Raw genomic sequence first — 27,252 nt, 5'->3', positions numbered from 1 at the left:
TTATCATTGTTTATTCTCATGTTGGTCAATGTGACTCTTCTTTCTTGTTGTCACTGTAAGTATGTTAACAGCCACTAGAAACCAGTCATATTTTTTTATATGATATTTCTAGTTCTATCAGTTGGGTTTTGAAATTGATCACTTAGATCATGCGTGATTAGATGCTTTTTTTTTTTTTTTTTGGTGTCTTCTTGCAGGCAGACAATGAGCGCGTATATGCCCAGCACCTTCAGAACAAGCTGTATCCAGACCACACGTACTCTGTGGTGTCAGGAGGAGAACCTCTGGCCATCCCCGACCTCACCTGGGAGCAGCTCAAACAGTTCCATGCCACACACTATCATCCCAGCAACGCCAGGTACACATTGTCCCATTATTAGGGCACAAACGCCACGGTGTGTGCACCACTTGTTCCATTTTTAACATGCTGACACATTTTTATGTCTTTAGGTTCTTCACCTATGGAGATTTGCCTTTGGAGCAGCATCTGAAGCAGATAGAGGAAGAAGCGTTGTCCAAGTTTGAGCGCATTGATCCAAACACAGCGGTCCCTTCGCAGCCGCACTGGGCCGGTCCTGTAAGTTCTTACATACAGCAGCATATATATGATATTACGATCAATTCCGCTTGAGTTACGTAGATTAAATCATGTATTTATTATGTGCACACGCAGCTACACTGTTTTCGAAAAAGCATGTAATGAATAGTCAGTCTGATCTCGTTGTGAATTTCCCCAGCGTGAGGACCATGTGACCTGCAGCCATGATGCTCTGGCCCCAGATCCGACCAGGCAGAACACGCTGTGTGTGAGCTACCTGCTGGGAGAGTAAGATCACATCAGTTTGTCCTCCTGTGTTTTGTTACAGAAACTCATTTTGAAGCCTCAGCTATTGCTTAATCTCTGTTGCTGGTTCTGTTTGTCTTGTCGTCCTCCGAGGTCCATCATCCTCAGGACAATGAGACATTATATCATAGTTTTCCTTTGACTGTGTCTCTCTCTCCCCGGCTTTGCTACGCAGTAACATTTGATCTCTTGTTGTGCTTTGTCTTTGCAGCATCACTGACACGTTTGAAGGATTCACCCTCAGCCTTCTGTCCTCTCTCATGATCTCAGGGCCAAACTCTCCTTTCTACAAAGCTCTCATTGAACCCAAGATAGGAACAGACTTCTCCTCTGTCGTAGGGTGTGTAAACGAACTTTGAGCAGCTGACCTCCATCAAACATATGAAATGACATAATCCTTGTGATGTGAAGCTAAATACCTCAATAAACTAAATGTTTGACTGTTTGTCAAAGTACTGTGAAACATCCATTAAGTGTTTCTGTTCTTTGGGGAAAATGTAAAGTCTTGCTTTTGCAGATACGACGGCAGCACCAAAGAGGCGTCCTTCAGCGTAGGTCTGCAAGGAATGGCTGAGGAGGACACGGAGAGGGTCAAACAAATCATCAGCCAAACGATCGACGACATTATAGAGTAAGTGCAGGGGTTATAGTGCGTGTTGTGGTATTTATGTATTAGGACGACTTTTCAAAGATGCTGATGTTTTACTTTGTTTGACAACTGTTCCACTACAGCTACAGCTACGTGGCTTTGTAGCGAATGAACATCTCAGCATCTTTGTTCAGCAAGATATTAGAATGGATGCAAATATCCCGCAGTCAGTCATGAGAGTTAAAAAGCAAACGGGCTTCTATGACAAAAGCAAACATCAAATCCCTCATGAAGTACTTCAAGGAACGTGATGTGGAGCTTTTGAAAGCAATTTCCACATCATTAATAAGTGTTACTTCATGAGACACTAACATTTATACTCTGTGATTTTAATTTCTCCAGTCTGCCACACAGAAAGCAATAAGAAATTTATTGGCAATATCCTGGTAAATGATGCAACATAAAGAAGCAGAAAACAATATCCACAGTAATAAGATTTTTTATTTCTCCTCGTCATCCAACACAGGACCGGCTTTGAGGAGGACAGGATTGAGGCTCTACTCCATAAGATTGAGATACAGATGAAACACCAGTCGACCAGCTTCGGCCTTTCTCTTGCCTCAGTCAGTTCACTGCTCTTTATCACTAACCTTCATTTTGTTTCCAAAGACACTTGGATGTTTATGTGTGTGTATGTATCCATTTGGGTGGAATATTAGCTAATCGTCTGTGTTAGTTTGCATGTGGCATGCATAAAATGTGGGTTTGTCGTGTCACTTTTTCTGAAGAGATCAAGAATGTCAACATGTTACTGTCCGGGAAAATGATCTTTACCTGGATTGAGTGATATAATCTGAGAAATTCAGTCTCTGTGCCAAATTCAGGATCAGCACAAGAGCACAGTGTTTCACAGTTGGAAAGGAGCATCAGTACTGCACATATATTTCTATTTCAAAACAATTAGACAAGTTGTTTGACCCCCGTGGTGTAAAAATGAAATGGAACCCGGAATGAGGAAGTAGGAATACGACAAAAACTTGGGATTATTTCACTGTCAGAAACTATGGTATCGTTACTGCTTCATTTAGAGTCTTTTGGCTTCCTCGTTCTTGACATTGTGTTTGTTTGTATTTGTAGTACATTGCATCATTGTGGAACCATGATGGTGACCCCGTGGAGCTGCTGCAGATCAGTGATAGTGTTGCCAAGTTCAGACGGGCCCTGAAGGAAAATCCTTGTTTCCTCCAGGACAAAGTCAGGCAATACTTTAAGGTAAAAAAAAAAAAAGCTGCATCATCAAAGTGGACATCATCAACCACATAAACGGGCTGGTTGCAGACGTCCAACATTCAAGTGTCCTGAAAATTCTCCCGGATGCCTGGAAATCATAGACAGTCTCCCAGAAATTTCCTCTCTGGACACTTAAACTAAACGTGGCTTGTAACCAGATCAGCTTTATTATGGCCAATTCCAATTTCTGGAAGTGTGTTTGGATCTGCGGTGATACTCATATTTACAGTAGCATCTGATCAGGACGTCTCTCATTGTAATGTTTTCGCTTATTGTTTTACCTTTTGCAGGGCAGCTCCATACAAGAGCTTTGTGTTAAATCTGCAAATCACCTTATAGTTTAAAACCGTTCTTCTGCCAGGTGTTTTGATCTAATGACCTCCTCAACATCCTTTTTGGAAAGAATATTGCAGGATTAAATAAACAATTGTAACCCTGTAACATGTGCAACCTGTCAAAATACAGCTGTGTACCAACAGGATCTTAGTAGGATTCTTCTTTCACCTTGTTCCTTTTGCATCAGAATGTAAAAATGTTTGTCAGTTTCCCTGCAGCTGGCTGCAGATTTTTGCAACAGGTTTGAAACTTCTGGCTTTGCCCCAAGTCACCCAGACTAATTGTCGTATTGAATGCGAAGTCATGCTTTTCAGTTTGCCCCTTGCCGACTCTTGCACTCACTATCCTTTGGCCCTGCAGGAAAACACGCACAGACTGACCCTGTCCATGAGCCCAGATGAGGCCTACCTCAAGAAACAGACTATGGCTGAGGAAGAGAAGCTGCAGAAAAAGATTCAGGCTCTGACTGACAGCGACAGAAAGGAGATCTATGAGAAAGGTAACGTGGTCTTAACCGATTCACGTGGAGGAACGGCTTCTATTGAATGTCTTCACTGTTAAGAAATACTTCTGTAAAACTCTGACGTCTGAGGGCAGCAACGGACAACTCGTACAGCCTTTAGTTGATGTAGATGTAGGACAGGCCGTGAAATTTGGGCAAATCAAACACTGCTGTTGTGTGATTACACACAGAAAGCGTTAAACATCAGATGATGTCTGACAAAGAGTTTACGTTGTTCGGGCTTTTTTCTTCGGATAATTATTCTCACAAACATCTGTTCCCCTGCAGTATAAGGAAGTCGTGAAACATGGAATTAAACCCTGGCTGGACAGCCTCCTTATGAATGGTGAAAGTAAAATGGGCCAGGATTTATTAGTTGAAAGCTTTCACCCATAATTTCAGTGGCTCAGATGGTAGAGTGACCGGCCACCAACCATAGGGTCGGAAGTTTGAGCCCAGCTCTCCCTGAACACATGTTGAAGTGTACCATGTCCAAGACACTAAACCCCCAACCCCCCGTCCCCATCCGTGCAGAGCCAAATACTGGTCAAGAAGGGAAAAAAGAAAAATATTTAAAAAAAAAAAAAAAATGTAAAAAATATTAATTATTTTGTTGGGTAGGTCTGGAGCTGCTGGCTGCACAGAGTAAAACCCATGATGCCTCCTGTCTGCCTGCACTCAAAGTCTCCGACATCGAGCCTACGATACCCATCACCCCTCTTCAGATCAGCACTGCAGGTACAGTACAATACAGTGTCCACTGCTGTACATTTTACATCAGTGTTTGCTGCAGGTGTTTTTGCCACCACCCAAATGAAAACACCTTCAGTGCTTCTCTCCTCATCTTCACAGGAGTTGTGCCGGTTCAGTACTGTGAGCAGCCCACCAACGGCTTGGTTTACTTCAGAGCCATGTGTAGTCTCAACACCCTGCCAGAGGACCTTAGGCTTTATGTCCCACTCTTCTGCAGTGTTATTACCAAGTGAGTTAATGTGTTAGTTAAAAAGGTGCTTTCTGTGTGTGTGTGTAAATAACAAACGAACAAACAGCCGTGTGTGTGTGTGTGTTTAACTAGGATGGGCTGCGGAGCTCTGGACTACAGGCAGCAGGCCCAGCAGATGGAGCTGAGGACAGGGGGCATGTCTGTTTCCACCCAGGTCATTCCTGATTCCACTGAGCTGGACGTGTATGAGCAGGTCAGTGCTGGCGCAGTGTGTCTCAAACCACACACTGGAGTCCCGGGCTGCTCTTTTCTGTGAAGATGTAGATGCAAATCAGGAGATAGCATTGTCTTTTGGGGCAGTGGATGTTTGGGAAAGAGGTGAATTGTAGAATACAATTTGAAATGATTGAGCTGTAATGTTTCCCCTCTCACTGCTGTAGAAGATTCATGTTTTTGCCTCATGGGTTCATTGGTTCTGGGCTCTGTGTTTCAGGGCGTCCTCCTGTTTTCTTCCTGCCTGGACAGGAACCTTCCTCACATGTTTAAGCTATGGAGCGACATATTCAACAGGTACATCCTCCGACAGTTTGCTGCTCTTGCTTGTGTTTTCTTCTGATTGTCGTCACCAACAGGGCAGAAAATTAATCAAAGTTTATGCTTTTCCTCCAGTCCACACTTTGATGATGAGGAGCGTCTTAGGGTTCTGGTGATGATGTCAGCACAAGAGCTGGCCAATGGGATCTCATACTCCGGTCACATGTACGCCATGACCCGGGCAGGCCGTCACCTGACACCGGCAGGAGACCTCGAAGAGACTTTTGGTGGAATGGAGCAGGTACCGTACAGCAAGTCCACATCACGATCTCCCATCACAGATGATTGTTTACTGATGTAAGGTGTGAGAGTAAAAGGCTCCTGTCACTAGTGGTTCACTTGCCTTAAACAATCATAACAATCAGTTTGGTTTTATGTGATTTTTGAATGTGTCACATGGAAACTCGAACACAGCAATGTTGATAAGAAATGGCCGGGTTCCTCACAACAGGTCTTTTACAGTTTGTTGGCTACATGGAAGAACATAAGAACAATGAATCTGACGTTGTCATGGTCAGACCACCTTACAGCTGTTACTCTTTATTATGTGAGAGCACTGAATTGCTGTATGCTGTTCTCTCCCCATATTTACTCCGTTCTTTCCATCTGTCTCCTTTTTTTTTTTAACTGTTGTGTTAGCGGTTTGGTTAAACTCGTTGTGTTCTGCTTATTTGAAAATTAGGTCAAGTTCATGAAGAGGGTAGCTGAGATGTCAGACCTCAGCCAGGTCATCAGAGTGTTACCCAGGATCAAAAAGCACCTTCTCAACCCTGATAACATGAGGTGATAACTCTCAGGAGTCTAAACCCTGTGCTTTTATGTTTTACCCTTAACTATGTATATTTGTTTTTTTTTTTACCAGACAGTAATTTCTGTAACTGCTGCAATATGGCAAAATGAATTAATACAAATGGGACTTATGAACTGTGTGTCTCACTTTGTATTAAAACATGCTCCTTACAGGTGTGCAATCAACGCAGCTCCACAGAAAATGTCTGACACGGCAGCACAGCTGGAGACTTTTATGAAGGACATCGCTGAAAACAGGAGGGAACGCAGACCTGTCAGACCGAATATTACTGAGGTGAGGTCACACTGGAGGAATCTCGTCAAAATATGTTATACTCACTTGTCTATCAAACTATTTATCTATTTATCTATTTATCTATTTTTTTTTGGCTTTCTTTGATCTTATTCCTTTGATAAAGAAACCACTGGACCCTCGTAATGACTCCGGACCAAGCAGGAAACTCATCTCTGTAAGTTGACTTCAGCCTTTTTTGTAATTTTTTTTTTTGTTTGTTTTTTTTCAGTAGTTTGCTTTTTGGCATAAAAACTGCCAAATCAACATGCGCTGTGGTGACCCTGAACTCACGGAATAAGTCGAAAGGACAAAAAAAAAAACGAATCGAGGACCGAGACGAATGCTTCCATTCATTCCATTTCCGTCAGTACTTCTGTCTCCAAGAAAACTTGCGTTCACGTAAATTTCAGCCTGAACCTGCTGGTTGCTTCACTCTCTCTCTCTGCAGGAGCTGAATTTCCAGCCATGCCAGATGAAAACCTTCTTCCAGATGCCATTCCCTGTTAATTTTGTCAGCAAGAGCATTCGCACGGTGCCCTTCACTCACGAGGACTATGCCAGGTGACTGTACAGTAAAACCACACTGGACACTGCTTATCATTTTTCTTAGACTCGTCATCTGACTGCTCAGCTTTCACTACACGTTGCATTTTCGGATACTTGAATGAAGGCAAAATTCTTTTTCTGACTAATGGCTCGTTTGAACTGTTAATTTATAAATGACTTAAATTAATCTCATTACGTCCACATTTTTATTTCCTTTTACTTTTGTCAGTTTGCGCATCTTGGCAAGGATGATGACGGCAAAATTTCTTCACGGAGAAATCCGAGAGAAGGGGGGAGCGTACGGGGGTGGGGCCAGGATGGGAGGAGCTGGCCTGTTCTCCTTCTACTCATACAGGTGGGCAAACTTTGGATGCACATTGTAAAACATGTGACCTAATTAGTAGAATTGCCAGATTTTGTGTCTGGAAGTATTTTCTTAATTGAACAATTATTTTGAATTGTTTAAGAATGATACAGTTCTTTGGTTGCAGCTTCTCCAATGGGAACATTTCTTTTCCCCTAGTGTCCAGTGATTTGGTCTGTTTGTTAGACAAAACAAGGCCTTTTGAATCCTAACAGATCACAGTATAATGTAAAATAAAAACTATGTGTAGTGACCTTCAGATTGTTTCTCTTGTGTCCAAGGGATCCAAACTCGGTGCAGACGTTATCTGCGTTCTCTAAAGGCATCGACTGGGCAAAGTCAGGACAGTTCACCCAACAAGACATTGATGAGGCCAAACTCTCCGTCTTCTCAGCTGTGGACTCACCGGTGGCCCCTGCAGACAAAGGTGAGTCTCCCACTGTGGTGAGATGAATTGTATCCTAACCAGAACTTCAGTTCAGTCAGACTCCTTAATTCATATCTACGACTTCACGTGTCTGGCTATATTAATGTTACGAAAACTAAATCTAAGTTCAACAAATATTCTGTAGTTAATTTGACAGTCTCATATTTAGATGTTAATTTTTGGTAGCAAATGTTAGCAAACTGCCGTTTCTCATAGTTTTGTCTGCTGAAATTGCGAAGATTGTAATTATTGTCAACTTAACAGCAATAGCATTAATTGTAAAAGCAATAAAAGATTTAGGAATAATTTACAAACTGTTGCAGGAATGAACAGTTTCCTAAGTGGAATCACAGATGAGATGAAGCAGAGTCACAGAGAGAGACTCTTCACTGTCAGTCATAAAAACCTTGTTGATGTCGCAGAGAGGTAAAAAAAAAAAAAACTTTTAAATTTACCCAAAGCTCTGCTACTACTGTATCTCATCATTTCAGAACTAATTTCTCCTTTAACTCCTGCAGGTACCTCAGTTTCGGTCAGATGACATGTGGCATTTCCATCCTCGGCCCAGAGAACGAGACGATAAAGAAAGATCCCTCCTGGATTGTGAAATAACAGGTATTTTCTAATGATTGTGGCTTAATTTCTATCTTAAACTAACTGATTCAGTCATTTAATGCCAGTAAGACATTTCTAATCGCTGACAGAATATAATGTCAATTCACCAATCAAATACAAGGGCCCCGACAATTTCAACTTAATTTCTCACCTTTTGAGTTGAAACTGTATTGGATTTGTGTATATTTTATGATGTATTTAACCCTGAAACAAACCATCTGCATGCTTTGCTGCCACTACACATTTAAAATTGACTTTAACCTGTAGACATTAAAACCAAACCTCATCATTTTTCCACACAAGAACTTTATTACTGCGACAGGACGAACACATCACACTGCTGGCACATTCAGTTGTGTACATTTTCGGACAGTCTACACACTATAGAAACCACAGACAACACAACGAGCAGGTGACGGGACACACGGCCAGCTCGTCTTTAAAGCCTCACTAAACCTCTGGTACTGCAGGTCACATTGTCCTTCAAGTTTTCCACATTGCAGCTTTAGGGAACTAAATATTATGGGGCTCATAGTGCTGTAGAAAACAAAAGCTAGTTTTTAAATGAATAATTCCTCAGCACCGTAACAAAAAACATAAATATTTCCACGGCACATTATCAGAGGTGCTCAGATATATTAGGGGATCTAAAAAAAAAAATCTTAGTGCTACAAGCCTGAACACAAATTACTATCCTCAAATTAATGTTTAAAATATACAAGATCCCCTCTGAAAAGTGTCATTCCTTCACCACACAATAAACTTTTTTTTTATATAACTTAGTCTTTTAAACTTTACCTTAATTTAATTTCAGTGCGTAGCTGTCACTTTGTTGTGAAGCTGTTTCCTGCTGGAGGGAAGCTCGTTGCTGCTGCTGCTGCTAGCGGCAGTGCTGCGGTTTAGATGGCTGACGAGTTGTTGCTCTCTTTAGGTCTGAACCGGCTCACATGTTCCAGCTGGCCGGCGTCGGACACGTCGTAGCTCGTCTTGTACTTGGCCAGGATCTTCATGAGAGGACGGAGCTTCAGCCACCACTGCTCCTTAGGGATCCTGTGGCTGAAGGGACAAAACATAACGATGAGATCTTGAAGTACTGTGCAGAAAAAAAATTGTGTGCTATGATATATAATGTAATATTACTTCTGCCTAATTTTTAGTCCAGTTTTGTTTACAAAACTCTGTATTTTGCTAAATACCATCACAGTAACCTGTTTATCTGACCTCAGTCAGACTCCTGCACATTAATCCGTTGCTCATTGTCTTGTAATTGAAAGATCTGAATCTCAGAAAATAAACAAACAGGAAACAAACCTAGTTGCCAACAGCAGCATCCTGTAAACTGTTTACTTTTTCAAAATAAGATGCGAGTACTGCATAGTTTGTAGTTTCCCCTTTGGTGCTGTGTTAAAACCCAAATGATGGACTGTAAGTCACTGAGTGAATACATGTTAAACAGATCACTTTTTTTTCCTCCTTACACAAAGTCAGTCTCGTCCCGGAGCTGTGACACAGGCTGAAAGACCAGAGCTCTGCGACGCATCCCCAGCAGGCAAACGGTGTCCTCTGAGTTAGCAAACACTCTCCCTGCATTAAACACAAGCATCAGCCTTTGTTTTAAAAACGCTGTCATCAACATCCTAATTACTGAGCAGACTTTTGGCTTTACCTCCTTTGTAAGAGTCCTTGAGCGTCCGCGTGATCCACTGGATGGCTTTGGCAGAAATCTTGGTTCCAAAGTTTCGATCAAACGGGGACGGAGCTCCTCCCTTGGAAACGGAAAGAAAATGATGGTGGAGACGATGAGCAAACCAATTCAACTGCTCAGGGCAGTGATCTGAGCACTGTTCTGCAAAACGATGAGACGACCATCTCTGACCTGTTCTGAGAGTCTGACTTCACGGGCGGCGTGTTGGCGGCACCTCTTTACATTGACATAAAACCCAAAGCATTTTCACTAAACGCTATATACATTTGGAAACAATGAGCCGATACAGCCTCCACCGTTCACGCTGAAGGTTTTATGAATTCCCACTTTAGTCTCCCTCCCTACATCACTGGCTGATGTGTCATCTGGTGAAACTAATGCTGCACAGTGAAAATGTACATTTGTGTTTTTGCGGGTCCTACCTGTTGCATGTGACCCAGGATGTTCTTCCTGCAGTCAAACACTCCTCGTCCCTCCTCGGTGTACAGCTGGTAGATGAAATCCGTGGTGAAGTTCTCATTGCTGTTCTCATTCCTGAAGCACACGTATTTGAAAACGGGTCAGTTACAGTTAACGGACACTCACACGAACCAAAGAAGAGGAAAGTGGGTGTCTGTTTAATTTGGGCAAACCAATGCTTTAGGGAGGCTGAGTGGTTCTGGATTTAACACCTGCAGACACGCTGATTGTGTTTCGCCATAATGAAATGCTGCAGGTGCAAACCCAAGCACAGACGCACAATGTCACCTACACACGGTCCAAAATATTACAGTTGTCCTATTTTCTTAGACCTTGGTTCTGCTGCGAGGGATTTAAACAGAGAGATGGTGCAGTGGACTAAAATAGCTGCAATAGATGACGGGAAATAACATCCGTGAGGTCGATCTGGTGTTTAAAAACTCATTTACACTAATGCCTCACGATACAATAATTTATCTTCAAATAATAGTATGTACTTGAAAATGAAAATATTCTTACAGTATTTTCATTTTCAACACTTTAGTCTCTCTGTCTCTTACACACACACACACACACACACACACAGGCTTAAAGTGTGTGTAGCAAGGTAAGCCTGGTAAACAGGACCTTAAAAACAAGACATTTTAAAGTTAAAGGTGTGTGTTGAGCCTCACCTGAGCACTAAGCCTCTCTGGATGCTTGTTTTCATCTTCTCTGTCAGATGCTCCACGTTGGCCTGAAAACACAGAGGGAAACCTTGCGTCAAACCGGAGAGATGGCGACCTGCAACCTACACGAGCAGCTGATCCGGCCGCAAATCAAGCAGCTCCGCGTCAGGAACAGAGATGTTGCATTAACGTTTCCACCACCAGGGGGAGTCATTAGCTTATCCTCACTTCTGCTCCCTTCTGATTGGATATGATGTGGTCATATCAGAAGGTCTGGCTGGGTGTTGTAGATGCCTTTGACATCTCTCATAAACTTAAATTCAAACGTTTTGATCAACTCTGCAGATTTAAAAAGGTCATTTGAACAGATGTGTTTTCCAAAATGTGCTTCGTCTTTTTACTAACTTAAAACCCAGTTTGCCAGTTATGTTTGTATTGTAAAGACAATAGTTTTGCATAATATCTTCGATATCCAGTTCATGTTAAAATTAGAATTTTTTGTGCCTCTCAAGTGGAAACAAACATTAAAGTAAATTTGATTCAATGTAACGACTTCATACACCACTGACAACCTGCAACCTGATGTTCACTAATGGGATCTGTCTGTCATGGAATGAGTGAATCAGCTCAGAGGTTATTAATATTTAAATCTGGGTCACCTGCACACGCCTGAAACATCCAGGCACAGGATCAAAGTGTGTGATGTGGGCTGCTTCAAAAAAGCTAAAGAAACTACTCTAGTTAAAGGAGAAACCATAAAAAAAAAAAAAACACTCAGACAGATTCCAAGGTTGTGGGTTGACATTCATCTCTGACCTGCAGGTCTCGGATGTCGCACGGCTCCTCGTAGATGTAGACGGTGTCTGCTCCTGAAGCCAGACCGCCCACAGTGGCCAGGTAGCCACAGTAGCCCCCCATGGTCTCAATGATGAAGACTCGCCGCTTGGTGCCACTTGCCGACTGCTTGATGCGGTCGCAGGCCTTATTCACACACCCACACACACAGAGGATACAGTTATTTACACAGCATAAGAGCAGATTTATGGATGGAAAGCATGTAGCAGCTGCACATTCTTTAAAGCGGAGCTGAAACGCTCAAATCATCTACAACAACTTCCGGCTGTTGAAAACTGAGCTGCAGCTCGTCTTTAAGAGGCGGATGATCTCGCTATGAGAAGGTCTGGAGATGCACAGGCTGACTCTTTTAGCACAAACACATCAGCCTAACTGTAAGGTTGACACATCGTGGGCAACACTGAATATTTTCACAAATAGAATCTGTCAATGCTTCTCTGTGGTGTTTAGCTAAAAAAAAAAAACAGAAGGTTGAGTGTTTACACAGACCTATCAGAGCAAACCTGTGCATCCATGCTAAAGTCTCAACCACACAAGGGAGGGGAGCAAACTGTCCATCTTGTTAAATACAAGCTTTTCGCTGTGAACATACACTTGCCCAAAGCACTGATACGGTTTCTAATTCTCACAATGATGCACATTTCCAAACACAAACAGCATCACATTTTAACAAGCAGCACGATGAAAATACGACACATCAGTAACACAGCAGCAGCCACTGACATGCATTATGCATAAAGTGCATTATGGTCTTTGCAGTTTCTATGTTTGGGATTATTTCACATTCAGGTCTGTAGAATAACTGGTATAATCCACTTTTTAAAAAGTCTGCCTTCCCTTTTACTGTGATTGAATCTCTGCTCTGTTGAAAATCAACGTCTTCACGCTAACAGCATCTTTTTTTTTTTGTATTTTGACGGTTTGGTCTCTGTGGTTGGGGTCCTTACCTCCACGATGGCGTTGAGGGACGTGTCGGCTCCAATACTGAGGTCGGTGCCGGGCACATTGTTACTAATGGTGGCGGGCAGCATGCACATCGGGATGCAAAGCTCCTCGTAGTTGGCTCTGGCCTCGTACAGCTGCAGCAGGGACTCAAATGCCTGATGGCCGTAATGTGGGGTTAGACCAAGACTGCAAGTCTGAGACTGTCAGTGGGAGACTACAGAGTTTTCACAGGCTGCTTCATGGTGCAGTGTCTCCCCTGACTCGAGTCCTTCATTACTGCAACCGTTTCTCCAGCCATGTTTAACACATAAATAAATAACTGTCTGCTTCATTTTATTCATCACAGTTCAAAGATTAGTAATTAATGACAGTGTCATTTTTTTCCATTCATGTTCCAATAGTGAATTTCCTCTACAGATGAATAAAGTCTATATTTAATATATATATGTGTGCACGTGCACGCACACAGCGATTGTTGGCTGGCTCTCTCCAGATGATGGGGACTTTGGCTTCCCATTGGCTGAGAGGAGATGGGATGGGGAGGAGTGTGTGTGTGTGTGCTGGGGGGAGGGGGCTTCACCCTGGCTGACATGTGAACGTGTTGACGCGACAAGATAAAGTCTGGAGGCACAACTCCAGGGGCTCGGAGCGAGGTCTCCTTTTATGTCCAGGAGACGAAGGGTGGATTGGAATGCTGGCGCAAAACAATAAGACTAAAATGCACAGTGCATTCAGCGATGCTGGACTTGTACGTGCCTTCACAGCATGCAAACATGGCTCCCTCAATGCACACGGGGGGGGGGGGCAACTGGAAGACGGAGACAGCGGAGCGTCCCTGTCGAGGGGAACTGCACCACTGTCCAGTCGGTAGCTGATTATACAAGCACAGAAAGCTCTGACACGCCGGGGCCACACGGTGAAAACATGCCACAGCACATCACTACATACCACAACAGTTACCTGGGACCTCTGCTGACCGACTCACCTCCACGACAACAATCACCAGCAGCAGCGGTTTCCCATCGTCTGGGGCCTAGTGCTTTTTTTTCCCCCCCTTCCCATTTCTTAATACACAGGATTTGCAGAAGCTGTGGCTGCAACACTGAGCTTAGAAAACTACGCCGTAACCTTAGGATATTCAATATTGTCTTGGTGCCAATTGATGCCTGTATCGATTTCCATCCTTTAAAATGTACAGTGCAACACGATCCTTTACTGTAATGCAACTGAAAAAGCTACTCGGATGACTAAGCAAACGTTTCCAACCATATGCATGAATCTTTGACATATGGCTGCAGGAAAAATCTGAATTCTAACCTCTGACTGTTGTTGCAAGGATGTGAGCTTTTGGTCAGCGAAGCCCCAAACTCTGCCAGGCCACGTTCTGTGTATATCTGATGACACACACACACACACTTACATCAGTAATGGCATTCAGAGCAGTGTCTGAGCCAATGCTGAGGTCTGAACCGGGTATATTGTTGGAAACGGTGGCAGGTACCATAACCATGGGCACACACAATTCTTGATATTTTTCCCGTGCAGATGATAGTTCCAGTAATCCCATGTAGGCCTGCAGCAGTGAGTGAGAGCCGGTGTCTTATTGGTTGGTTATTAAGAATGTAGAGACAAGGGGGCGGGGGGTGATGGGGACAAGAGACAGGTAGGTAGGGGTGTGGGGGAAACTGGTGGAGGAGATGAAGCATTGGGAGAAGCCAGCAGGTTAAATGTTCTTAAAGATCAGTCCAGCTGAGCCATGTTGCTGCAAACCTTCAACAGTTGGTAAGTTATCATGGGACAATATCGCTCAGTTAAAAAGGATATTTGTACACCGACTTTAGAGAGTGAAACCAACACACGAAAGACGGGAACATGTGCGTCAAAGTATGCAAAGCTTTGCAGAGTGTCGCACTGAGCTGTGTCCTAGAACGAGGACAGAAACTGTGGGATTTATAAAAAGTATGAAGGGGGGGGGGGGGGGGGGGGGGGGAATCTTGAAGTGTAGTGGTGGGAGAAGCCAAGGGGAGAGAGCCAGGCCAATCAGGACGGACAGTGAGACACGGGAAGTAGATGATGTATCTCCACACACACAAAAAATGTAAATGGTCATGTTAATATTGTGGTCAAGCTGCCGACTTTAAAAAAAAAAAAAAAAGTCTACTGAATGAGTGAAAGTGCATTTGTTCATTAAATGTAACAAAGGGCCGGGAAGTGTTAAAAAAAAAAATTTAAATAATATCCTGACTGATAACAGTTACTGAGCTAGTTTTACAAAATCAACACTTTGATTTTTCAGTATTTCTACAGGCTCCAAGCTCCTAACAAAGAACATTAAGTTATTTACTGCGTTGTGGTTTAACTTAGGCTGATTCACAACACACACAAAAAAAAAAAAACACATGTAAGATACAAATCTGAGGTCGTGTCTTTTCTAGTTCACCTGCCTAGTAAATATTAAAAGCACGTCTTGGTTAAAGTCATTTCAAACAAATCATCAAATCAGGGGTTTTTCTATGCAGCTTGCCCATGAAGTAATGACCAACTATGTCCAGACACGGAGACAACCTGTAACATTTAAATGTGTCTTACAGATATTCAAACATGTTAATAAGTCGAATGTCAAATTAATACAACACATAGTGGAGAGAGAGAAGGCAGGTTTTATCTTTTCAGATTCGTCAAGAAGTTTATACAATTATACAAAGAAACGACAGCACGTTACCTCAAATCCTCCGATAACGAGCAGAGCGTTTATGTTGTGGATCCGGATCTGTTCAGCAATCTTCTCCAGATGTTTGCCTGGAAGAGTTCTAGCATGCAGAGGAGAAATGGGAACAAAGCTGAAATGAATCCACTTATCTCGTTTTGAGCCGATTTTGTTCAACGTTACGAGAATCTCTAGAGAAGTAAGTAAAAAGTAAGTAAGTAAAACACTAATAATATAGGAAACTCACAATCACGCACAGAAAATATTTGTACTTGATAGGAAATTGAAAGAATCAACGAGTTCTGCAAAGAATTTCCGACAAGTTTAATATTCCAAAAGGAAGAGGAGTAATAAAATGTCCTGGTAATAAAAGGCAAATCCTTCCTCCGAGTAGCTGAACATCATCAGTGTGAAGAACACAGAACACGAGCTCTGTAGAGGATTTAAGAAGTAGCTGCTGTCGTTTCACCACGAACACAATCTAAGACGTTTGTGACTCCAGGAAGTTACCTCTTGGTCCCCAGCAGCGACCCTCCCTGACCGGTCCAGCCGCCAACATCCCCCCATTTGATCTCCTTAATCTGAAGACAAATAAATAAAAAGACAAAGAAAAGTGTCAATCGTTCGGATTCTATTAAACTATATTATAGTTTTAGCTTTGAAAACAGAAGCAACGTGGGTCAATGAGCACAACGGACGCTCGACTACGCGGATGGTTTTTCTGTCACAGGCCGAAGACAGAAAAAGAAAGTCACAATTCACAGATCACACTGTGGAATGAATCCAATCAAAGGACCACGTGTACTGTGACAGGAGTAGAGACGGACAGATGTCAAAGTGTGGACAAATAAAACATCTGCAGGGTGAAACAACACAAAGTGCGATTGAGAAAAGGTTTGTACTTTAACTACAGAAACTAAAACATCCACTGCACTTTTTTTTTTTACTAGTACTGCAATTCAACTCAACTTTACTTATACACAGCAGCACCAATTCACATTAACATTGGTCATCTCGGGTCCATGTCCACATAAAGTTGAATTCTGATAAATTAACCAGTGCAGATCCCGTTAAAATATGATAAATGCCTTGTGGAGCATGTGATCAAATGTAAAGACCACCTACGGGTTTAAAAGGGCTACAAACAGCACACACATAATAACTTGGAGGGACTTTAACCCAAATCTCACCTGTCCTTTGTAAAATCCCTCGAAGCCGTCGCTAACAGCAAACATTTTGTGGCCTTCGGTGATTCCCACTCTGACGGCAGCACGCACGGCAGCGTTCATACCTGCCGCCGGCGCCCCGACGTTCAGCACCGCCACGTTAAAGGAGCTCTGTGGGTGAGAGCGAGATGCAAACACACACCTCAGAATATAGACAAGTCCCATAGTGGAGAAAGTTAAACCTGACACTTGAAATGCAGCCGTATGTTACAACACCTCCAAGCTTTGTCACCTTTTTGTAGCATCTTCACACTTTGTGCAGCGTGTGAGATGCTTGGTTTGAAGAAGATCAGCGACTTCTTCAGGCAGTGAGGACGAGCGGTCACATTAAATATGCTAAATCAATCGTTCTCCATCTTCACTGCATCGTGACAACATCCACGTCTCCTTAACTACTCATGAGCCTCAGAGCCAAACAGCAGCAGGCAAACGTCACCTCGCATGCAAGAAGCCACATGCTGCTAAACGACGCAGCCCGAAAGCAGCTGCTGTCACGTGTCAAACAAATCCTCCAGGAAGAGGTTTATGACACTGCCTAACATCAAAGTGTGCATGTTCCACACCTCGGCTGAAGCTGATGCATTCACACACACACAAGCCGCGGATGTCTCGTTTGCGCCGGGACGCTCAGAATGGACAGGCGTCCAACTCTCAGCCTGCAGTCAGCCCCATTCTCAGACTCCCACATTTACCTCCCCCGTCGTGTTTGAAGCCCCGATAGACTGTGCAGCCTGTCCAGTCTGAGTCAGCGAGTAACACATAAGACACATTTTCCACAGACTTGACATGAAACTTGTAACGAGGCTGCTTAAGGTTCATGTGAAGCAAATCAGAGGACATGAGCAACAGATCAACTCCCGCTGTCATTTTTGTGGCACCATGTCATCACGTGAACAAAAGGAGGTTATAAATTTGAAACGAGAAATTCATAAAAACGCAGCGAGAAGCCAGAGAAGGACCAACAAAAAGGTCTAAACTAGAGGCTACGTCTACAGAGGCTCCTAAAGCTCTTCATCCCTCGACCCCCTCCTCTCCCTCAGGACAGTCACAAGAGGAAGAAAAAAGAAAACAGACTCCGTTAGTGTCACAAAAAGACGGCGAAACCCAGAGTGCACCTGGCCAGGAAGTACCTTCGAGGCTAACGTACGACTCTCTGAGGTGCTGGTGGAAAGAGCGGGAGATTTTTAAGCGTTAACGATCTCACTGATTTGACATGACGGGCAGCTTTTGTGCGGCGGCTTCTTACATTTGGGAGCTCGGAGTCGACTTTGCGGTGGGAGAGGAGCCTGTAGGTGCTCAGGTTGTTTTCAAAGCTCCTGCGGGAGAAGACACACAGGAAACAGTTAAACCGGGTCCAAACAGGCAGGAGAACACGCTTTTCTGTGCGCTGAAAGTCAAATAAAACTGGAGGGAACGAAAGCGACGCACCTTCCACGCAGTCGGACTGCCTCATCGAACCTCTTCTCATCCATGGCCTTCTGCACTTCTTGGGTCTGAACAAGCGGATCCAAGTTTCATTAAATGCATCGTAGCAATAAAACAAACAAACTGTACAGTAACAGTATTATGTACATTTTGTGAACATTTCATAAAAATCGGGATTTCTATTTCTAAATGTTGCAGACACAGACACGTTCCTACCACTTGGACACACTCCATGAGCGGCAGCCGAACGGCCTGGTTCCCAACCAGAGACACCACACAGGCCGGGGTGTCGGCAGAGGCCTCCAGCAAAGCCAGCACAGCTTCCACACCCATACGACTGGCCTGCAGGGGTCAGAGGTCACGGAGAGGTCAAGCCTAAAAGACCTTACAGGTGCGTTTGGGCAGCAGAAGGTGGGTCAGCAAGCACTCGTGTTTAGTGGCTATTCTAGGACAAGGACAAAGCCCTCGTCTCACACCCTCTGGTCAAGTGCGTTAGTGACACTGTGACTCACCAGGATCCTGTCAAAGGCAGAGGGGGTTCCACCTCTCTGCACATGGCCTAAGATGGTGACCCTGGTGTCAAAGCCGAGGCAGCGAACAACCAGCTGGGTGTGGGGAGACAGCATGGTAACACACACTCTGCATCATAATCAAATTTCAGAACCAATTCGATCCTCAATGAATATTCAAACAGTGGCACAGACTGAGAGTTTACAGCAATTGTGCAGAAATAAAATGAGACGGGTCATGTGTAAAGAGAAAAGGGAAAGAAAGAAAGAAAACAGAAGGAGAAATCATGCAAAATGTGTCCTGTCATGTTAGGGAGTGCAGAGCAAGCAGGTGGGGGGGGGGCTGGAACATACTTACATCCTTGATATAATCAGGGGTTATAGACTTGTTGTGGGAATCGATGGCGCCCTCAGCTACAATAATAATGTTCAGCCTTTTCTTATCAGCGCGGTTCTACAGGGATATAAGGAAGCAGAAGCATTTCAACACATGACAGGAAACTTTTGTGCATTTCCCAAAAAGCTGGAGCCAGCGACGGAGCGGTAACGTCAGAGCAACGACTAACCAACTTTCCCCTGTCGGTCCTCAGCGGGAAGTTGCCACATTGTGGAGGAAGTTTATAAGAGTTTACCGCCTACCCGCTGCCATCCTCCCTCTGAAACAGGAAGTGATTGAACGCACCTGGAGCAGGTAACCAGCTGATAAACAAGCAGATCCCTGTGGAGTTTCGTGCAAAACACAGGGGATAAACTTATGTCCACACCAAACATTTACTAGTTTCAAAGCTCCAGCACTTCCTGCCCATTGGCTCCTAGTCTTCTTCTGACCTGTTTCCAGGACACTGTTACTCATTACTGCCACCGACTGAACACAGAGGACAGAGACTTTTTCAGGACACTAGTCTTTATAGTTAAGTTTCTGAGGATTTCCCGAAACTGAACGGTCGTCTTGATTCATCTTCATTAGTAGATTAACAACCTACTGATATCCACTGCTTGTTTTCTGATATGATTTTATTCCTTGGTTATCATCTCAAAGTGTGTTTATTTTGACTGTGCAGCTGTACAAATGGCTTCTCCGCTCACACAGAGAAAAAAAAAAAGATTAAAACAAAAAACATTAATGATTGCATTTGTAAAGGTTTTGGAAGACAAAATCACAGTATCTCTGCCAAAATGAAGGATGAACATCAGGTAAAGACATCTGTACTAAAACCTTCCCTCAGAACGTGGCAGGTTCTCGCAGACGACAACAAAGGTTCTTTTGCCAACTGCACCACTGGGTTCTTTTTATCCAGCAGCTGGTCCAGCTTCTGGTTCCCCCTCTGCATCAGTCTGAGACTGAGCACTACTCACGTCCTTCACGGAGTCAGAGCTAATGGCTTGTCCTTGTCTGTCAATGGCTCCTTCTGGAACTATGATAATATTCAGCCTGGAACCTCGAGAGCGGCTCTGGACGACACAAACACACTCACCACGTCGGTCACTATCAGAATATATAAAACCTACATTGTTGGTACATGAAAATAAGTCTTACAGAATTAAGTGTGTGTTTAAAGAACAGGTTTACGTAAATGTTCCTGCTGTAATTTTTCTTCTTGCTCTTTAAAATGTTCGATGCTCCTTCTCAGGAAGTGATGAGGGACAAAATTCAGAAACCCGCTTTGTTTATCTGAGGGCGGCTGTGCCTCAGTTGGTAAAGTAACCATCCGTGAGCCCCAGGGTTGGTGGTTTGATTCCCGCTTCCTCCTGGCTACGTGTCTTAGGACGAAACATTAAAACCCCTGTAGTGCTGCCGCTCTCAAACATGGGGATCGCTGATGCTAATGCTAAGGGTGCTAATGGTCTTTTTAGTGCAAACGGCTCTGGTTGCGTGACGCTCGCTTCGGTTTTGAGCTGAGGACGTGGTACTAAGACGTCCACTCACTCTGTCAAACCTCTTATGACCTGCAGATAAACTCTGGAAGGTAACTTTGAACAAAATAAGGACTTTTCAGTGGACTGAGAAGGGACCTTAACCAGAAAAATTAGGATCAGCGACGATGAATAATTGATTTTCACCTAACTTTAATTTTCATGTGGGCACTTGACAATTAACACTATGGTGAACCCATTAAAAAGATGTGTGTGTGTGTGTGTGTTACCTCAGACAGTTTCTGACACATATCATCCTCCCAGCCATCTTCAGGAGGCATCTCTGGGATAAAAACCCAGTCAGCTCCACAGGCCAAAGCACTGACCAGGGCCAGGTATCTGCACACACACACACACACACACACACACACACTTCATTTATCAACATTATTATTATTTCCACACTTGAAAAATATTGAAGTATATGGTACTACGTACATATTTACTCTAGTGCAGATCAATTTCAGGACTTGTGTGACAGTGTGTGTGTGTGTGTGTGTGTGTGTGAGTGTGTGTTTGGTACCTACCCGCAGTGTCTGCCCATAACTTCCAACACAAATGTCCTCTGGTGGCTGGAAAAACACATAAATAAGTGTCAGACCTCCACCCTAAACGTCTCCACGTCTACAGAAGTTTGAACCTGTGACAGTTACGGCCGATGCCTGAAAGTTTGTGAACCCTTTAGAAGTCCTCAAACTTGATAAAGACGACCCAAACACACAAATACGACTAAAAACACAGTTATTCTAATCTAAGTTCTCTTGTTTGTTAAATTCCGTTCCCTCCATATAGTTTTAGGACTTTAGGACATTTGCTAGACTTTGTCTTTTAGTCTGATCGTGTTTTCAGCATCTTTTACATCACGTCTTGTAATGGATTTTTTTTTTTGGTTCAGATTTACGTCTTCACCTCTGAGCGGTGGTCATGATGGCGTCCACCACCTCGATGATGCGGTGCAGGGCCGAATCGGTGCCAATAGTCATGTCGGTGCCACAGAAGTCGTTGTCGATGGAGCCGACCATGCCGACGATGTGGAGCTCGGAGTTACTGTGCGCCGCCTCCTCATCGATCAGGCCTAAAAAAAACAGGAGAAAACCGAATACAGGCGACTGAATTAAAATGCGGTAAAAAGCCGACGTGAGTCTCCCGGTGTGTTAAATGAACCGTCACCTTGCTGGAGGAGCTCGTCCAACAGGCTGCTCCACTCCTCTCTGAACAGGTTGGCTCCGGTCAAGCTGCCATCTCCACCGATCACACACAGGTTGGTGATGCCACGCTGCACGAGGTTGTGTGCCGCTTTCAATCGGCCCTCGCGGCTACGAAAGTCTTTGCAGCGGGCGCTGCCGATGACTGTGCCGCCCTGAGGGAACCACACCGCAAAAGCTTAAGTCCCACTATTCTCTCCCACTTTTGCTGTTGTCTCACGTAGTTCAATGACCCCACATCCTGCCCACCACCGATCCCGTTTCACTGTGCTAAAACACACTCACCACTTGCAACATGCTGGAGACGCTTTCCCATGTTGCCTCTTTGATGTTGTCTCCGCCGTCCACCATCCCCTGGTAGCCCTGAGAGGAAGCCGAAACGCCGAATGTTACTGCATGCAGCCACTTTGCTTTGCCTTTAATGTGTGAAGGACACAATGGACACACGCTGTTCCTGACAGGATACTGATCCAACACACATGTCTGAAGTGTTAGGACACTGTCCTGCTGTAAAATGCAACTGCAGTTGTACTGAAGACAGTGGTTCGGTGGGTAAATGGATAAGCAGGACACTTTGGAGCTCACCATGTTTATTTAGTGGCTAAACTTAACCCTGATGTCCAACCCCTCTGTTTGCACGATTTTAAGCCAGTGTGTTTGATTGTTTAGTGAGAAAAATGGTGTTAGTGAACACCAGCTGCCATTTTGGTGCCATTGTAAAAAAAACGGCATCTGCCATTTTGGTGCAAGCTCGGCTGTGTGAGTAAGAACAGATGACCTAAAGTGTGACGGCTGAACTGTTGGATTTTATTCCAACTGAACATCTATGGACAGAGTCTTGCACCAGCCCCCCATAAATCTTTTTAAAAACTGATAAAGTCTAATTATTATTCCATAACTGAGGAAGAAGCTGACTGATGACAGATGGACGTGTGGAAAGATGATTAGCTCCAAATCAGTCATCGGGGAGTGTCCTCAGACAGGTCCTTGGGCAGGTCCTACTTGCAGCCTAGAACCTGGATGAGTGTTAGCGTGAGTGTTCACTGGATCACAAACCTTGGAAAGTGACTTTCGTGAGCAATTTTTAAAAACACGCTATCAGTTAATTTCCTGTTGATCAACTTAACAATATAACCAAGCTTGAGTAACTGACGATCGATGACTTTTACAGTTGCTTCTTACAGAAAGCTCCACGGTTCTGTGTTGGTGAGCAAATCTTTCAGCCAAAACGAGGCATCGTCGTAGGTCTCAGCCCAGTGGTTCTTCAGAGCAGATGGAAAGTCTGTCCCCGCTAATCCAATTATATCCACACTGAGAGCAGATCACCTCTAAGACCTGATCCATCCCCCAACTGCCATCAATGCTGCACATACATTATCAGACAATCAATAGCGAACAGGTCCACGGGGCTTTGCCTTTAAATCACCATTTTAATTTTAATTTTAATTGAATTACAAAAACAACATCTACTGACCAACCCTAGTCCATCACGAGCGATACACGTCCCTGCCAAATGGGGACAAACACTTTTAACAGGACCACAGGGTTTCATGCTGTTCTACGGTTGGTTTTATCGACGTAAAGCACTTTAAAAGGAATAACGCTGTTTGCCTTTCATGCTCTTTATTGTTAGGACCACAACAGGTATTTATTGTTTTGGTCATAACTATTGTTAATATTAAAACCATTGATATTTTAAAATAAAATCTAATCAATCCAGTTTTAATAAGTTTTATATGGCACATACAGCGTCTATAAAACAAAGGGCTCCATCAATAATTCAGGAAGGTGGCTATTCGAGACTGAAATCATTGTAAGTCCCGGGGGGGGGGGGGGTACAATGTCCCTTTGTGGGTGGTGGAATAATCAGGTACGAGATGGATCCAGGTTAACATTTACATTCAACATTGGTGAAGCCTTCAGTGAAATGTAAAGGACACAGGCCTATGAAAATAACGATGCTTCAACGAATCCAAATGACAACAAATAAAAGCCTGCGTTCGAACAATTGGAGGATGGGAGCTTGTGAGATTCCCTGAATCCTCTCGTAACCGAATAAGAGTCTTTACGCTCCATCCACTATTTGAGCTTCCTCATTGTGTAGCGTTTGCTTCTAATACAGAAAAAGATATACTGGCTATAAAAAGATCATTTTCTGTTTGCATTTCCTCGTCTTTGCATCATCACGCAGCCTACGTGCTGTGTGAACAAAATAAAAATCACAGCTTCTGTGAAATCCAAGAAATCCACATTTAGAGTTTAAGCATGACTTGGATTGAAAATTGGTGTCAACTCAAATTCGTTTTATGTAGTTTACTCTGTGTCGTTGTGCGCAAATGCAGTGTAATGTCAGGTCCTTGTGTCCTGCTGCTGCTCTTCAAGATAGTCACGACCCAATAAGGAAGAAGCGTCGGTACTATTTTAGTTCGGGGGTGACAGCAGGGGGACAGAGTGTGTGTCTGCTGTGGACATGTCTCACCTCATGGATGAAGTAGACCTTCGCTCCCACATAGATGCCCATTCGGACGGCGGCTCGGACAGCCGCGTTCATTCCTGGGAACAGAGAGAAAAACAAGTGCAGTGATCTGCAGTTCGCTCAGCTCAGACCGGTAGATAAATTAGCGACAATAGATTTTACACCGCTGAGAAAAAACACAAAATAATTCATATGTGTGTATCAAAAAAATCCAATGTGAAGGTTTGTGCAACACACGCAACAGCATCAGAACAGCAGAGATGTTTCTGTTGAGAATCATCAGAGGAAGCCTTCACCGATATGCAACTTGGTTCCTAGCTGAAAAACGCCTCCAGATGACATCACTTGGAGGAGCCCTCAGGTCAGAATATGTCATCCTGTTGCTCACACTATGGAGTTTGTAATCACGAAATATTTTCGGGGGAAGCCAGAGTGAAGTCGAAAGGCATTCATGAACATTTACACCCTAAACTAAAGGCATAGAGAGAAGGTTGAAATTTGCTGAAGTCGCTCTTTACAAATCACGTGTACACTCCTTAGTTTGACCTTTCCTCACACTGTGCTGCCCCAAAGATGTGGGGGCAGGAGCTAAAAAGCCACCGGGAACCGTTTGAGCGGTTCCCCAAAGAGCATCACATGTCGAGCTCAGGTCACCGTTTCTCTCTCGCGCAGTTATTGTGTTATTGTGTTGTTGTGAAGGTTAGAAAATATGGAACCTCGCAGCAGAAACGAGGGGAGGACCGAGAGAGCAGCAGACAACAGCAGAGGGAAGGAGCTGGGAAGAGCTCGCAGGAAATGGCCAAAGCGTCTATCGGAGCACTTAGCGAAATTAGAAAGTGGACACCGTCTGTGACCAACACTGAGCAGAGTGACTTCACCATCAGTGTGATTCAAACAAATATGTACAGCTGATATTTTTCCTGCTACTGTAACCTGTAAATTGTAATGAGGCACTAGGAACTGAATTCAGAAATAAAAGATCAAATGTAAATGCACATCAGACGGTATAATAATAATAATAAATCATTTCCAAAGGTTTGGAAACACTCACACACTCACTCAGCAGTATGTGACACAAAGGTTTCCAAACCTTTGGAAATGATTTTTGTGAAAGCCTCAGGCGTCTTGTTACGTTCTCCTTTGGCGGCGCAAACGCGGCTCATCTACACGTTAAAAAGTTCCCGTTTTGCAGATTTTGAAATCAGGACACTGCAAACTGACACAAATGAAGCTAATATGAAACTGGAATTAATAAAGAAAACTAACACCACTGGTGTTTCCTCCTCGTTACTCTGCAGCAAGTCACATCTCCTATAGTGTGTGTGTGTGTGTGTGTGTGGGGGGGGGGTGTTCTCCCCCAGTGTGTGCAGGGAAAATCAGCATTACAGTCATTTTTCAGTTCACAGCTATGTCATGTACTTTTGTTACAGGCTGTTGTGATTTGACGAGATATGTTTTGGCAGCACTACAGCCAGATGCTGTGACCTCTGACCTCTGAGTGAAGGAAGTCTGTCTTTAAAATACTATTCTATATATAACAGAAGTGAACTGTGGTGACCTTTGTCTTTGGAGACAGCGTGGACCAGAGCATTGTGTTAATAGTAATGATCGTTAAAGACAAACTGTATGTCGCTTATAAAAGGCTCATAAATATATTTGCTTTTTCTGAGTTTATTCTAAACGCAAAAGGGATGTTTAGTTTTTATTCCTGCTATTTTATTTTAACATCTAAACGTCTTTTTTTACGCACGTCTGCTTACTCCCGACTCCTCACGTAGGCAGCACAACCCGCCGGAAACCGCCAAGGACATAACAGCCTTCAAAATAAAGTGCTTTAACGAAACCAAGACCGTAAGATATTTATCATGAAAGGTCCGAAGCGATGTTGGAGTTTTATTTGTGTTTCACTTGACGCTGGTCCTCTCACGACTCGTCCTCTGTGATGCAAGACACGTGGTTTTGACTGGAAGCTCGTGTGAGCTGTAAGGATGTTTACACACTGGAAATTAAAAGCTATAAAACAAAATAAGCAGCAGCCGTTGCACGTGAAATCCTCATAGATCTGCGCGCTTTATTTGGGCCCAGGATCCAAAAAAACCTTATGGAAAAGTCATTGGAGCTATGATCCCTTGTTGATAGTGGAGTTTAGTTGTGTTTCTAAAATGTCAACTTAAGCTCCTGTTCCACCTTTTTTCAGGCCCGGAGCATCAGTGGGATTTGGTTTTATCATTCCGCGACTCTCTCAGTCTGAAACAGCGCAGCATCCGTACAAATGTAGCAGCGCCTGTAGTTCGAGGAGGTGAAAAATAATGAGCCAGTCACTCGTGACAACATGAGACAAACGTGGAGGTAAATTGCACTTTTTCTTTCCTCCTGTGGTGCGATTTTTCTTCACCGCACCTTGATTGATTTGGTCCAGAGGAGAGCGCACCTGTGCCGGCATCCATTATCGGACAAGTCTATGGCTAATGTCACTCTGCCATTAAATATGTATGAACGACGCATTTAGCCGAACACTAAGGAAAAAGCCATTCACATTTGTTGCAGCGGTGCTTAAAACTGAATTTGTAATGTTAACGAGCTCCACGGCCTCTGACGTGAGCTCCATAATCGATTAATAAGTAACGGACACACCCAATGTGCGTTGGGTGCTTTTGAGACTTTTTGTTTTATTTTATTGCATCTTATGTCTGTTGGTCGCACTTTTTGATCACAGCTTTTACCTGTGAAGACAGCAGGTCTGTCCGATAATGGAACTATACATTACCTTGAGCATCTCCTCCGCTGGTCAACACTGCGATGGATTTACCGGCCCCGGACAAATTCTCGAAGAATTTCCGGGTGTCCTGTCTCTTCGGTGCCGCCATTTCTGACCCGGATCCGTGTCGCCTGCCACAGAAAATAATACAATAAAATGAAATGTTCACTTCGACGGGCCGACCTGCGGCGGTGAGTGACACTGTATCTGCGGCGGGAGGAGTTAGACAGTAACTGCAGTGGTCACCGCCCTCCCTCTGCTTCAGC

The 27,252-nt window shown here is 43.8% G+C and overlaps 2 protein-coding genes across 7 annotated transcripts in view; one reads left to right on the top strand and one right to left on the bottom strand.

Moving 5' to 3' along the window:
- The window catches only part of pitrm1 (pitrilysin metallopeptidase 1), a 12,591-nt gene extending 3,033 nt beyond the window's left edge, over positions 1-9,558 (top strand). Inside the window, exons 7-28 of the mRNA XM_067475228.1 lie at positions 198-358; positions 451-577; positions 738-826; positions 1,056-1,184; positions 1,362-1,475; positions 1,960-2,056; positions 2,571-2,705; positions 3,420-3,558; positions 4,183-4,299; positions 4,414-4,543; positions 4,637-4,757; positions 4,998-5,074; positions 5,174-5,339; positions 5,781-5,881; positions 6,062-6,182; positions 6,307-6,357; positions 6,631-6,743; positions 6,958-7,083; positions 7,374-7,519; positions 7,843-7,945; positions 8,038-8,134; positions 9,066-9,558. Coding sequence (XP_067331329.1) covers positions 198-358; positions 451-577; positions 738-826; positions 1,056-1,184; positions 1,362-1,475; positions 1,960-2,056; positions 2,571-2,705; positions 3,420-3,558; positions 4,183-4,299; positions 4,414-4,543; positions 4,637-4,757; positions 4,998-5,074; positions 5,174-5,339; positions 5,781-5,881; positions 6,062-6,182; positions 6,307-6,357; positions 6,631-6,743; positions 6,958-7,083; positions 7,374-7,519; positions 7,843-7,945; positions 8,038-8,131 — 2,457 coding nt within the window. The 3' untranslated portion in view covers positions 8,132-8,134; positions 9,066-9,558. The remainder of the gene's footprint in view (positions 1-197; positions 359-450; positions 578-737; positions 827-1,055; positions 1,185-1,361; positions 1,476-1,959; positions 2,057-2,570; positions 2,706-3,419; positions 3,559-4,182; positions 4,300-4,413; positions 4,544-4,636; positions 4,758-4,997; positions 5,075-5,173; positions 5,340-5,780; positions 5,882-6,061; positions 6,183-6,306; positions 6,358-6,630; positions 6,744-6,957; positions 7,084-7,373; positions 7,520-7,842; positions 7,946-8,037; positions 8,135-9,065) is intronic.
- LOC137098708 (ATP-dependent 6-phosphofructokinase, platelet type-like) lies at positions 8,421-27,252 on the bottom strand. 6 transcript variants are annotated; one of them, XM_067475233.1, is made up of 23 exons: positions 26,996-27,252; positions 24,232-24,305; positions 22,038-22,115; positions 21,718-21,907; positions 21,457-21,622; positions 21,075-21,119; positions 20,778-20,886; positions 19,990-20,085; positions 18,992-19,087; positions 18,637-18,729; positions 18,341-18,466; positions 18,128-18,192; positions 17,946-18,015; positions 16,664-16,810; positions 15,984-16,054; positions 15,489-15,576; positions 12,769-12,921; positions 11,783-11,947; positions 10,973-11,034; positions 10,262-10,373; positions 9,801-9,900; positions 9,613-9,718; positions 8,421-9,190 (listed from the first exon to the last, which is right to left on the bottom strand). In XM_067475233.1, the coding sequence occupies exons 1-23, from the start codon at positions 27,093-27,095 to the stop codon at positions 9,034-9,036; spliced, it is 2,469 nt and encodes an 822-aa protein (XP_067331334.1). In that variant the 5' UTR covers positions 27,096-27,252; the 3' UTR covers positions 8,421-9,033. The 6 variants fall into 6 exon arrangements, with proteins under 6 accessions (XP_067331334.1, XP_067331333.1, XP_067331331.1 ...); XM_067475232.1 differs by lacking the exon at positions 19,990-20,085 and adding an exon at positions 14,187-14,339; XM_067475230.1 differs by lacking the exon at positions 19,990-20,085 and having other exon boundaries at positions 26,996-27,251.

The sequence above is a fragment of the Channa argus genome, chromosome 14, assembly GCF_033026475.1.
Source record: "Channa argus isolate prfri chromosome 14, Channa argus male v1.0, whole genome shotgun sequence".
Taxonomy (NCBI): Eukaryota; Metazoa; Chordata; class Actinopteri; order Anabantiformes; family Channidae; genus Channa; species Channa argus.
Note: the sequence above shows the minus strand (reverse complement) of the source record. Positions and strands in the feature narration are given on the sequence as shown.